Raw genomic sequence first — 12439 nt, forward strand, 5'->3', positions numbered from 1 at the left:
AGGAGAAATGCCTGAACCCGGGAGGCGGAGGTTGCGGTGAGCCGAGATCACGCCATTGCACTCCAGCCTGGGTAACAAGAGCGAAACTCCATCTCAAAAAAAAAAAAAAAAAGTGTTTCTGTCTTTTCCTCATTCTTAATGGGGTTATTTCTTTTTTGAGATTCTGAATTTTAGACATTAGTCAGATGTATAGTTCGTGAATATTTTCGCTCATTCTGTAGGTTATCTTTTTAATTTGTTGATAGTTTCTTTTGCTGTGTAGAAGCTCTTTAATTAGGTCCCACTTGTCAATATTTGTTTTTGTTGCAATTGCTTTTGAGAACTTCATCCTAAATTCGTTCCCAAGGCTGATGTGGTATTCCCAAGACCAAATGATATTTTCTAGATTTTCTTCTAGGAGTCTTATAGTTTGATATTTAAAATTTATCTTTAATCCATCTTAATTTTTTACATGCTGAAAAGTAGGGGTCCGGTTTCATTCTTCTGCATATTGCTAGGCAGTGATCCCAGCACTATTTATTGAACAAAAAGTTCTTTCCCCATTGCTTATTTTTCTTGACTTCAACTAAAAATTAGATGGCTGTAGGTGTGCGGCTATATTTCTGAGTTCTCTATTCTGTTCCATGCATCTGTGTGTCTGTTTTTGTACCAGTGCCATGATGTTTTGGTCCCTATGGTCTTATAAGATAGTTTGAAGTCTGGTAATATGATGCCTCTGGCTTTGTTCTTTTGCTTAGGATTGGCCATTCGGGCTCCTCTGTGGTTCCATATAAATTTTAGAATAGTTTTCTCTAGTTCTGTGAAAAATGTTGGTAGTCTGATAGGAATAACATTGAATCTGTAAATTCCTTTGGGTAGTATGGCCATTTCAATTGTATTGATTTTTTCAATCTATAAGCATGGAATGTTTTACCATTTGTTTGTGTCATCTATGATTTCTTTTTGAAATGTCTTATAGTTCTCCTTGTAGAGATTTTTCTCCTCCTTAGTTAAATGTATTCCTAGATTTTGGGGCCGGGGGGCGGGCAAGCATTTGAAATGAAATTGAGTAATTGATTTTGCTCTCAGGTTGAACACTATTGGTGTATAGACATGCTACTGATTTTTGTGCATTGATGTCATGTCTTGAAACTTTGCTGAAGTCATTTATCAATTCTAGGAGCCTTTTGGCAGAGTCTTTAGGGTTTTCTAGATATAGAATCACACTGTCAAAGAACAGAGATAGTTTGACTTCTTCTTTTCCTATTTTGATGCCTTTGATTTCTTTCTCTTGCCTGATTGCTCTGGTTAGGACCTCCAATACTATGCTAAATAGGTGGTGACAGTGAGTATTCTTGTGTTATTCTAGTTCTCAAAGATAATGCTTCCAGTTTTTGCCCATTCAGTATGATGTTGGATGTGGTTTTGTCTCTTTTTGTAGATGGCTCTTATTATTTTGAGATATGTTCGTTTGATGCCTAGTTTCTTAAGGGCTTTTATCATGAAGGGATGTTGTATTTCATCAAAAGCTTTTTTCATATCTGTTGAGAGGATCATAATTTTGGTTTTCAATTCTGTTTATGTGGTGAACCACATTTATTGATTTGCACATGTTGAACTAACCTTGCATCACAGCAATGAAGCCCACTTGATCATGGTGAATTAACTTTTTTATATGCTATTGGATTTAGTTTGCTGGTATTTTGTTGAGCATTTTTGTATCTACGTTTGTCAGAGATACTGGCCTTCTTTTTCCATTGTGTCTTTTCCAAGTTTTGGTATCAGGATAATGTCTGGCTTTGTAGAATAAGTTAGGGAGTCCCTCTTCCATAATTTTTTAAATAGTTTCAGTAGTATTGGTACCAGCTTTTTGCACATCTAGTAGAATTCGGCTGTGAATCCATCTGTTACAAGGCTTTTTTCAGTTAGTGGCATTTTTAAAAATTATTATTGATTCGATTTTGGAACTCAATATTGGTTTGTTCAAGATTTCAATTTCTTTCTGATTAATCTTGGGAAAGTGTGTGTATCCAGGAATTTATCCTCTAGACTTTCTAGTTTGTGTGTAAAGAGGTGCTCTTAATATTCTCTGAGGATCTCTTGCATTTCTGTGTGATTAGTTATAATGTCACCTTTGTAATTTCTGATTGTACTTATTTGGTTCTTCTCTCTTTTTTTCTTTGTTTATCTAGCTAGCCGTCTATCAATCTTGTTTATCCTTTTAAATAACCAACTTTTGTCTTCACTGATTCTTTATATAGATTTTTGGGTCTCAATTTTCTTCATTTTTGCCCTGATTTTAGTTATTTCTTCTTTTCTGCTAGCTTTGTTCTTGTTTTTCTAGTTCCTCTAGGTGTGATGTTAGATTGTTAATTTGAGACCTTTCTAAGTTTTCGAGGTAGTCCTTTAGCACTACAAACTCTCTTTTTAACACTGCTTTTGCTGCATCCCAAAGATTTTGGCATCTTGTGTTTCTCTTTTCATTTATTTCGGAGAATGTTTTGATTTCTGCCTTAATATCATCATTTACCCAAAAGTCATTCAGGAGCAAGCTGCTTAATTTCCATGTAACTATGTAGTTTTCAGAGATCTTCTTGGTATTGATTTCTATTTTCTTTCATTGTGATCCAAGAACATGGCTGGTATGATTTTGATTTTTTTAAATTCATGGACACTTGCTTTATGGCCAAGCATGTATTTGATCTTGGAGTATGTTCCATGTGCATGTGGATGAGAAGGATGTACAGTCTGTGGCTGATGGGTGAAATATTCTGAAGATGTCTATTAGGTCCAATTGGTAAAATGTAGAATTTAAGTCTAGAATTTCTTTGTTAGTTTTTTGTTTTGATGATCTGTCTAACGCTGTTAGTGAGGTGTTGAAGTCTCCTACTACTCTTGTATGGCTATGTCTTTTCATAGATCTAGAAGAACTTGTTTTATGAATCTGGGTGCTCTAATGTTGGGTGTATATATATGCATATTTATAATAGTTAAGACTTCTGAATATGCTAAAAGGGACAGTTTATTGGAAATCCTGATTAATGATTACTTAAGGAAAGACTAACTAAAGTAATTTACAGCCTTCCCTTCTATCAATCCCAAATCAACATAAGCCTCTGCTTCACATTATGAGATACCTGGATTCAACTGCTAAATCATGAACTATTCTATTTCTAAATGGTGCACTGAAGTGAAAATCCCTCTTTTTGTTCACCTTTTTCAGCCAAGCTGTAAAACATTCTAGAACCATGGTCCAGAAAGCCATCTGTGCTTCACCACTGGTAACCTGGAGACCCTCATCCTGTAGCCAGCATGCTACAGCACTCCTTCTTTATGTTTTGCAGGTGCCCCTGAGGAGGGGACTATCCTGCCTGAGTCTTCCAGGTCATCCAAAAAGAGGAGAAGAGATTTTCTTCCATCAGCTGCTCTTCCTTTGCCTCTGCCTCTCTCTAGAGGCACATGGTTAATCATCAAGGACATTGATTAGATGACATCACTTCTTTCCTAAGCTTGCTTAGGATGCTCACTACCTCATGAAATCCAGAACCCATATGAACAGCAGCCCTTAATATGATTCAAAAGGTGTTGCAATTGTTGACACTGTTTTAACTCTAGGCTCCTTTTGTATCCTGAGCATATTTCCATTTTGCATTTATCACCAGGTATCATCACTATCAAAGCTGTCTGCCCCTGTAGGCAGGAACCATGGTTTATAAACTTTTACATCCCCTTTGCTTTGCACAATAACTGGGTACATGTTCGATAAATGCCCATTGGATCAACACACTCAAATACAGGAGAATGTTGAATCATTTGCATTCTTTAGGCACTTAAAGTATCAGAAGTTGAAGGAGTTTGCATGGGTAAATAAGGGCAGAAAAGATTTAAGAGGGAAAGAAGAAATGAGTTTTTCTCCAAAGGCGATCATGCCAATGTTTAGAAGTCTATAAGGCCCCAACTATTGGGTAGGAGGGGTGAGGAATAAAGATTTTTTCTTTTTCTGTTACTAAAAATTTCTTGACCACCTTCTGTACACCTTCTGTACTTGGCTCCAGAAAATCAAAGATACGTGACAAGACATCTTTCCTTAAGGACTTCATAGTTATGAAGAGTTACTACTCAGAATGATAGAAGCCATGATAAATTATACACATGCACACACGCACACACGCACACACACACACACACACACACACACACATATAAAATGGTGTGAGTGTGTGTGAGAGGCAGAGAGAAAGGAAAAGGGAGAGAGAGAGAAAAAGCACAGTGGGTACAAAGGGAGGCTTAGTCGGGCCTTATTAATCCCCTGCTTAAGCTCCCCAGTAGCATGCCACTACACTTGAAATAAATCCACAACCTTTATCATCGTGTACCAGACTCTGCCCAACTCAGTCCCTTCCCATCTCTTTGTCCCCATCTCCCATCATACTGTCCCTTACTCATTCCACACCTGCCTTCAAACATTAGTTCTGTCCTTGAATATAGCTGATCCTTTCTCACCTCAAGGCCCTTGCCCTCAGATCTTCACAAGGCCACCTCTTTCTTGATTTTTCAGACCTCAACTCTGGGTGATATCTCATTCTCTGGGTGATATCTACATAATGCCCTCTTTTCAGTCATTTTCTTTGACATTACTCTGTTGTATTTGCGTCATAAAATGTTTCCTATGAAGTTATCTTGTTTATTTATTTACATTATTATTGTCTGCCCTTTTTTCCCTCTGCCCCTAACCCAATGCACCAGAATGCGGACTTCTTGAAAGCAGGGAAGCCTCCTCTGGCTTGCTCACTGTTCTGTACCATTGCTTCAAACGTACCTGGAGGAAGGCACCTAATTGACATTCATCAAGTATGACCTTGCCCTGGAGAAGACAAGAAGATTCACCAAAGAAAAGTTATAGGTTAAAATTTGGCATGAATAGGGAGAGCAGTTAGGACCAGCACCAGGACTTTGGCTGTTAGAAAAGTCACTTCACATGGGGTGAAGTGTGGAGATGGACTAAAGGGGTGAAGCATCCCAAGGGCTTGTTGGCCAGGAATAGAACTCAAGAGACCAGACCCCAGAGCTAGAGTGCAGGGATCAAATGCCAGGGGCCTCTCTTACCAGATTATGACCTGGGACAATCACCAACATTTCTGTGCCTCCATTTCCTCATTTTCAGAAGAGCTGATAATGGCAGAATTCCTCACTGGCTAGTGTGAGGATTAAATGAGTCATGTGGAAAATGCCTGGTAGTACCTGGGACATAGTTAGCTAAGCATTTATACTGTGCCTTAGAAGGGAATAACTGAAGAGTTTGAAGAGTAGGGTTATGGGATTCAGGTTTGTATTTTATAAAGATCAGGCTGGCAGTGAGGAGGATGGACTGGAGGAGGCTGATAAATCAGAGTCAAGGAGACAACCAGGTAGTCAAGACAGACCAAGACAAAGCAGTGGCAGTAAGGCTGATCCTAGAGTTATTAAGACAGTGGAGTCTGGCATCATTTTGAGGAGAGAGATGAGAGAAAGAGATGATTCAGGGGGGTGGCTGGTAGTGCCATTTGCCCATACAGGAAATACAGGAGGGAACCCAGTTTGAGAGCCAAAGTGCGGAGGGAGGGTGAGGAGGTGTGATTTCTTCAGGTGCGATTTCTGGTTAAATTGAAGTGTTATGGGAACTCCAGGTAGAGCTTCCCAGAGAGAAAAACGCCCACATCTTTCTGATCACAATATGACCCTAACATGATTAGCACAGTACTTATCAGTACTTAATAAATATTAATCACTTAATATTTGGTATTTAAAATGTTTACTTTTGAAGAAAATACTGAGAAACATTTTTTGTTCATATTTAAGTTTTTTTCTTTTAGATTTCTATATGTAGAATTACTGGGGTAAAAGTTATGTTACCTTTTGAAAACTTGAATTCATCTTGCCAAATTGCTTTTCAAAAATTTTGTACCAACAAATTGCTTTTCAAATATTTTGTACCAATAAATTGTACCAAACTGCTTTTCAAAAATTTTGTACCAATAAATCCCATTATAACCTAGGATTTTTAAAAAGCAGTTTAAATGTTTTTTATGAATACCACTCCCAAAGTTGCCAGGGTATGGAGAACAGTTTTCTTGTGTGTAGGATGAACCTGAGCATCAACTTCAGCTCCTTCCTTAAAATTTGACAGTTGCCTTTGTCCTAGGGAAACCCCCAAAGTCGATGTCTGTTATTTGTTAACATGTTGCAATACCACAACCCAAATCATATTATTGAAAACAGGATGGTATGTAAAACACAAACACTGTATGTGAGTTTTGTGGACGGGGGTATAAGGAGAAGGTACTTAGGGAACAAAAAGCTCTATTGTACTAACACTACATTATCTTAACACTATATTCCTCCATCCCCCACCCCACCAGAGAATTTCCTTTACCACGGTTTCATGTATATACACACATGGAAGTTCCATTTCTTTCTAATCAACCCATGTTTTATAAGAGGGCACCATTCACTGATTTTAACCCAGAATGAGCTAAAATTTCTTTTTAATACATATGTCAGTAGAGTTTCATCAAGCTAAAGAAGAGCCATTTTCCCTGAAGATAGCAATTTGGTCAGTTCCACACATGGTTATCATGAATTGTTGGTCGTTCAGGTGCTTTGTGTGGTTTTTGTTACTGTCTTTCTTACACTGACCACATACAACTGAGAACCTCAGGATAAAAGAACCCAGGAAAGTCTATGATATGTTTGCTATCCCTTTCTGTGAATGCTTGCTTTGTGTTTATTAGAATTAGATTTGTACGTTACGAAACCAATGTAGATTTAATGAAGATTTATCTGTTGTCTTTTTTAGAAAGTCCTTATGAAGGAAACTTGGGTATGCTGTTCTTACCCATGTATTGTATTGAGTTGAATATTTGTTTTGTGTTTCTCATAATCCACTGGAGGCTATTTAACTGGGTGGCCTGCAGCACCAACACTTGCCTCTAATGTTTAGAGCAGGGGTCTCTAACCATGGGCTATGGACCCGTATTGGTTCATGGCCTGTAGGAACCCGACTGCACAACAACAGGTGAGTGAGCACTGCTACCTGAGCTCCACCTCCTGTCACATCAGCAGCAGCATTAGATTCTCATAGGAGCATGAACCGTATTGTGAACTGCACATGCGAGGGATCTAGGTCATGTACTCCTTATTAAAATCTAATGCCTGATGATCTGAGGTGGAACAGTTTCAATCATCCCCCACCCCACCTGCCCCTGCCACTGATTTACAGCCTTAACCATCCAACAAGGTTTAAAGGGAGACTCACACTTGCTTTTGGAAGACTTTCTTATACTTAGTCCACAGTCACTGTTGTCTGGAGTTAATGGGAGGAGCCCACAATTTTTCAAAAGAGGCTGGATCTCATTTATATGAAGTGGGACTCATATCAAGTGGAGAAGCAATAAAAGTTGTTCTTCTCTTGTAAACTATGATTCTTTTCTTCTAGCAAGTATCAATCAGGGTAGATCCATTAAAGAATGGGGGAAACATGATACTTCTGCTTAAATGTGGACTTGGTAGCTCCAAAATGGCCTTTTTTACTGTTGGGATGGTCATCAATGCTCGAAGGAAACTGCAGTGGTTGTGACAGGGAGTTGAGTAGAATATAATGCATCTCACTACTAGAGTCAGTCAGATATCCCTGGTCCTCCTGGGGCTGTCTGCTATAACATTTAAGAGTTCACTTCCCATCAATTTTGTCCATTTGTAAGAGAGGCTCTCCAAAAGAACATAATAGCAAGTTTACACATACTGTTGAGCCCATTTACCACGGGGATCTCAAAATCACAGGGGTCCTGCCTGTTTTTTTGTTGTTCTTTACATTCTCTGTGTCTATTTCTATATACTGCACAGAATATACTATAGAGCTATTTTGTGATAAAAATTGAGAGAGGTTGAAGGCAAATCTTTCTCTCAAGCTACAAATTTCTCTGAAAATAGAATGAGACCTACCCATATTAAAAAAAAAAATACACCTGTTATCCCGTTCTAGCTATAATGGCAACTCATAAAAATCACAGATTTTTAAATGCAGGGTATATGGGGGAAGTGACTATAGTCCTCCCCTGGAATCTGTGGGGGTTGGTTTCAGGACCCCAGTGGATATGAAAATTCATTATAAAATGGCATAGTTGCATATGACCTATGCACATTCTCCCATATACTGTGAATCATCTCTAGATTGCTTATAATATGTAATATGATATTAATGCTATGTAAATCAGTTATACTTTATTTTTACTTGCATTATTTTTTATTGTTGTATTATGTTAGTTTTTTTCCCCCGAAGATTGTCGTCTGTGGTTGGTTGAATCCTGGATGCTTCCCTGGGCAACAGGGAAGCCTGACTATTAGGAACCAGCTGCTGTATAACGCTGGCCTCTAGGAAGAAAAAGTATCTCCTGGTCAAACAAGTTAGGGAAACCCTGGTATCCTGCATCCTCCTCCTTCTGGATATTAACAATGAAAAGTCAACTATAACTCACCGTTTTCCAAACTTATTTGATCACGGAGTCTTTTTTACCCTGTGTAATAGCTGTTAACATCCTGCATGTAGGAAATGAGCCCAGTCACATCATGGAGGTCCAGAAAATTAAGCCACTTGCCCGAGATCACAGAGTTAGTAATAACAGAGCCAAGGCAGGATTCCTTTGCTAGCTGGCAGCCACCCTCCGAATGGCTGCATATGTGTGTTACCAGCAATGGCTTCAAAAGGTGTTCAAGGTTATTATTATTATTTGAAATTGATTTAAGGAGTGATTTCTAAAGTTACTGGGATCCTCGTTTAATTTGGAGAGATTTATCTGTTAGCAGATGGAAAATGTGTCAATTGGCCCATTCAATTTAGTAGTACTCTTTATTCAGATGCATCAGAAATGGGACCTGAATAGTGTGCGTGAAGAACAAAATGTTCCTGAGGCACTCAGTCTGAGGGATGGGGAAGGGAGAAAGCCAATAAGCAATTAAACAAGTAGATATGTAATTACAAATTATGATGCGTGCTATGTATGTGCTGTTAGATTGAGCTGAAATTTGCAGTCATTTTTTAATTGACCCATATCCAAAAGGAATCAATAGCAGTTGCTTTTATGGTTATCTGGATATTCATCTCATAACCACTGTTTGCACTATGTGACGGCCTCTCCCCTTCTTGTTTTTCCAGTCCAGTGGAGCAAAATGAGAGCGCAGTGAGCGGGGCCCAGCTTCTCTCCCAGCCGTCCCTGACGCCCACCATGAACCACTTGGAGGGGTCCGCGGAGGTGGAGGTGACCGACGAGGCGGCAGGTGGGGAGGTAAACGAGTCGGTGGAGGCCGACCTGGAGCACCCCGAGGTGGAAGAGGAGCAGCAGCAGCCTCCACAGCAGCAGCACTATGCGGGCCACCACCAGCGTGGGCGTGCCCTCGAGGACCTCCGCGCCCAGCTCGGCCAGGAGGAGGAGGAGCGCGGGGAATGCCTGGCGCGCTCGGCCAGCACGGAGAGCGGCTTCCACAACCACACGGACACCGCCGAGGGCGACGTGATCGCCGCGGCCCGCGACGGCTACGATGCAGAGCGAGCGCAGGACCCCGAGGACGAGAGCGCCTACGCCGTGCAGTACCGGCCCGAGGCGGAGGAGTACACAGAGCAAGCGGAGGCCGAGCACGCGGAGGCCACGCACCGCCGCACACTGCCCAACCACCTGCACTTCCACTCGCTGGAGCACGAGGAGGCCATGAACGCAGCCTACTCCGGTTACGTCTACACGCACCGGCTCTTCCACCGCGGCGAGGACGAGCCCTACGCCGAGCCCTACGCCGACTATGGCGGCCTCCAGGAGCACGTGTATGAGGAGATCGGGGACGCGCCCGAGCTGGACGCGCGCGACGGCCTGCGTCTCTACGAGCAGGAGCGCGACGAGGCGGCCGCGTACCGCCAGGAGGCCCTGGGCGCGCGGCTGCACCACTACGACGAACGCTCAGACGGCGAGTCAGACAGCCCGGAGAAGGAGGCCGAGTTCGCGCCGTACCCGCGCATGGACAGCTACGAGCAGGAGGAGGACATCGACCAGATCGTGGCGGAGGTCAAGCAGAGTATGAGCTCGCAGAGCCTAGATAAGGCAGCTGAGGACATGCCTGAGGCCGAGCAGGACCTGGAGCGCCCCCCTACCCCGGCCGGCGGCCGCCCCGACAGCCCCGGGCTGCAGACGCCGGCAGGGCAGCAGCGAGCAACTGGCCCCGCAGGCGGCGGCGAGGCCGGGCAGCGGTACAGCAAGGAGAAGCGTGATGCCATCTCGCTGGCCATCAAGGACATCAAGGAGGCCATCGAGGAGGTGAAAACCAGGACCATCCGTTCGCCTTACACCCCCGACGAGCCCAAAGAGCCCATCTGGGTCATGCGCCAAGATATTAGCCCCACCAGGGACTGTGACGACCAGAGGCCGATGGACGGAGATGTAAGTTGGTGAGGGTTCGGGCTTGCTCGGATCCACGCGGTGGGAGGGAGATGGCGCCCCACGGCCTTGTATGTCCCTAGGTAGTGCCTTTATGGGAAACGGTCTGTGGGGACGCTAAGAACTTTTCCGCCAGCCTCAAACAGTTTACACCTAAACTCTCGTGAATGAAATACCAGCAGGAGAGAATTAAAGTGTTGAATGCATTCATCAGATTCTTAGCGGGATGGCTTCAAATCAGTGGTTCCCACACTGTGCCTGGAGGCCTTGTGAGAGATGCATTCTTGGGCACATCACCCTCCACCTTATAGTTTCTGATTCAGAAAGTGTGAGGTAGGGCCCGAGAATCTGTATTTCTAATGCCAAATAAAAAGCCCTGATTGAGGAAGGAGACACTTCATTGGAAAGGATTATTGCAAAGGAGAGAAAGGTGCGGTTTCATTATAGGGAGGAAGGACTATTGCCATAGGAGAACTTCTGACCTTAAGATCTTTTAGGGTCTCTAGAGTTAGGCACAAGGTGGGGTTTGTTTTACAGGTAGGAGTAGCCAAGTAGAAAGAACAGGGTGTGTGGCATGAAAAGGGTGGGAGGGGAATGTGCTGTGAATCAGAGACTGTTTCTACCTGAGACCAGCGTTTTCTCAGGAGCGATTGGATGCTGGCCAGTCCACGCACTGGGGGAGAGAAATGTAACCAAAGTTTGGCTAGCAAGCTGTTCAGCTGATAATTTGTGAAGAACGAATGGGAATGTAGAGGGTCTGCGTTTGGCCTTGTCATAGGTAAACAAGAGGAGCATTCCTACTCTAAGTCAGAGGGGAAGGAATTTCCCAGAACACAGAAAGATGGGGGTATTTCTTCATTTTGTTTTTCTGGTTCTCAGCTAAAGTTCAACATTGTCACTAACAGTTCCCATGTGATGCTGCTGGTCCCAGGACCACAATTTGAGAACTGCCTTAAGTCAGTCCTTTCACGATTTGGGATGGGTGGTTTGCCCTCTTTAGAGGAAATCAAGGAAGTCCTTCTGAGCCTTTTCATGCCAGTGGTTTCTGCGGTTTTGTTTGTTTATTTGGAGATGGAGTCTTGCTCTGTCACCCAGGCTGGAGTGCGTTGATGTGATCTTGGCTCACTGCCACCTCTTCCTCCCAAGTTCAAGCAATTCTATCTCAGCCTCCCAAGTAGCTGGGCTTATAGGTGCGCCCCACCGACCTGGCTAATTTTTGCATTTTTTAGTAGAGATGGGGTTTCACCATGTTGGCCAGGCTGGTCTCCAACTCCTGGCCTCACATGGTCCATTCACCTCGGCCTCCCAAAGTGCTTGGATTACAGGTGTGAGCCACAGCACCTGGCCAGTTTCAGCAGCTTTTTTTGTTTTGGTTTGGTTTTTTGAGACAGTTTCACTTTTTTTGCCCAGGCTGGAGTGCAATGGTGCCATCTTGGCTCACTGCAACCTCTACCTCCTGGGTTCAGGTGATTCTCCTGCCTCAGCCTCCTGAGTAGCTGGGATTACAGGCACACACCACCACACCTGGCTAATTTTGTATTTTTAATAGAAACGGGGTTTTGCCATGTTGGCCAAGCAGGTCTTGAACTCCTGACCTCAGGTGATCCACCTGCCTCGGCCTCCCAAAGTGCTGGGGTTACAGGTATGAGACACAACACCCGGACTCTGCACGTTTTTCATCCACCCTATACTTCATTATAAGCTTCAGTAGGTGCCTAATTTTCACATCTGGTGGTATCAGGGAATCCTTCCCAGTTCACAGAAGATATGTATTCTATTTTAAACCAAATTCTGTTTCGTTGTGAAGAGCTACCCAAAGAAATTGATGCCACCATTGACATTTTCCATTTTTGAAATACCTAAGAAATGTGATAACGTGGCAGGCTTAGGTGTCACAGTCTTGTAAGAATATATCAGGAAGACTAACCTTTGCGCTGACTCGTTTGCTATAAAGATTCTCTTTCTGCTTCTACTCTCCCTTTCCATACTCTTGAATAATTTTT

At 42.8% G+C, this 12439-nt stretch overlaps 1 protein-coding gene across 5 annotated transcripts in view; it reads left to right on the forward strand.

Moving 5' to 3' along the window:
• Nucleotides 1-12439, forward strand: part of APBA1 (amyloid beta precursor protein binding family A member 1) — a 205841-nt gene that overhangs the window by 127184 nt on the left and 66218 nt on the right. For all 5 annotated transcript variants that reach the window (XM_074394704.1, XM_003935634.4, XM_010346139.3 and 2 more), the window contains one exon: nucleotides 9170-10439. In XM_074394704.1, the coding sequence (XP_074250805.1) occupies nucleotides 9240-10439 (1200 nt within the window). In that variant the 5' untranslated portion in view covers nucleotides 9170-9239. The remainder of the gene's footprint in view (nucleotides 1-9169; nucleotides 10440-12439) is intronic.

Source organism: Saimiri boliviensis, chromosome 2, assembly GCF_048565385.1.
Source record: "Saimiri boliviensis isolate mSaiBol1 chromosome 2, mSaiBol1.pri, whole genome shotgun sequence".
Lineage (NCBI taxonomy): Eukaryota > Metazoa > Chordata > Mammalia > Primates > Cebidae > Saimiri > Saimiri boliviensis.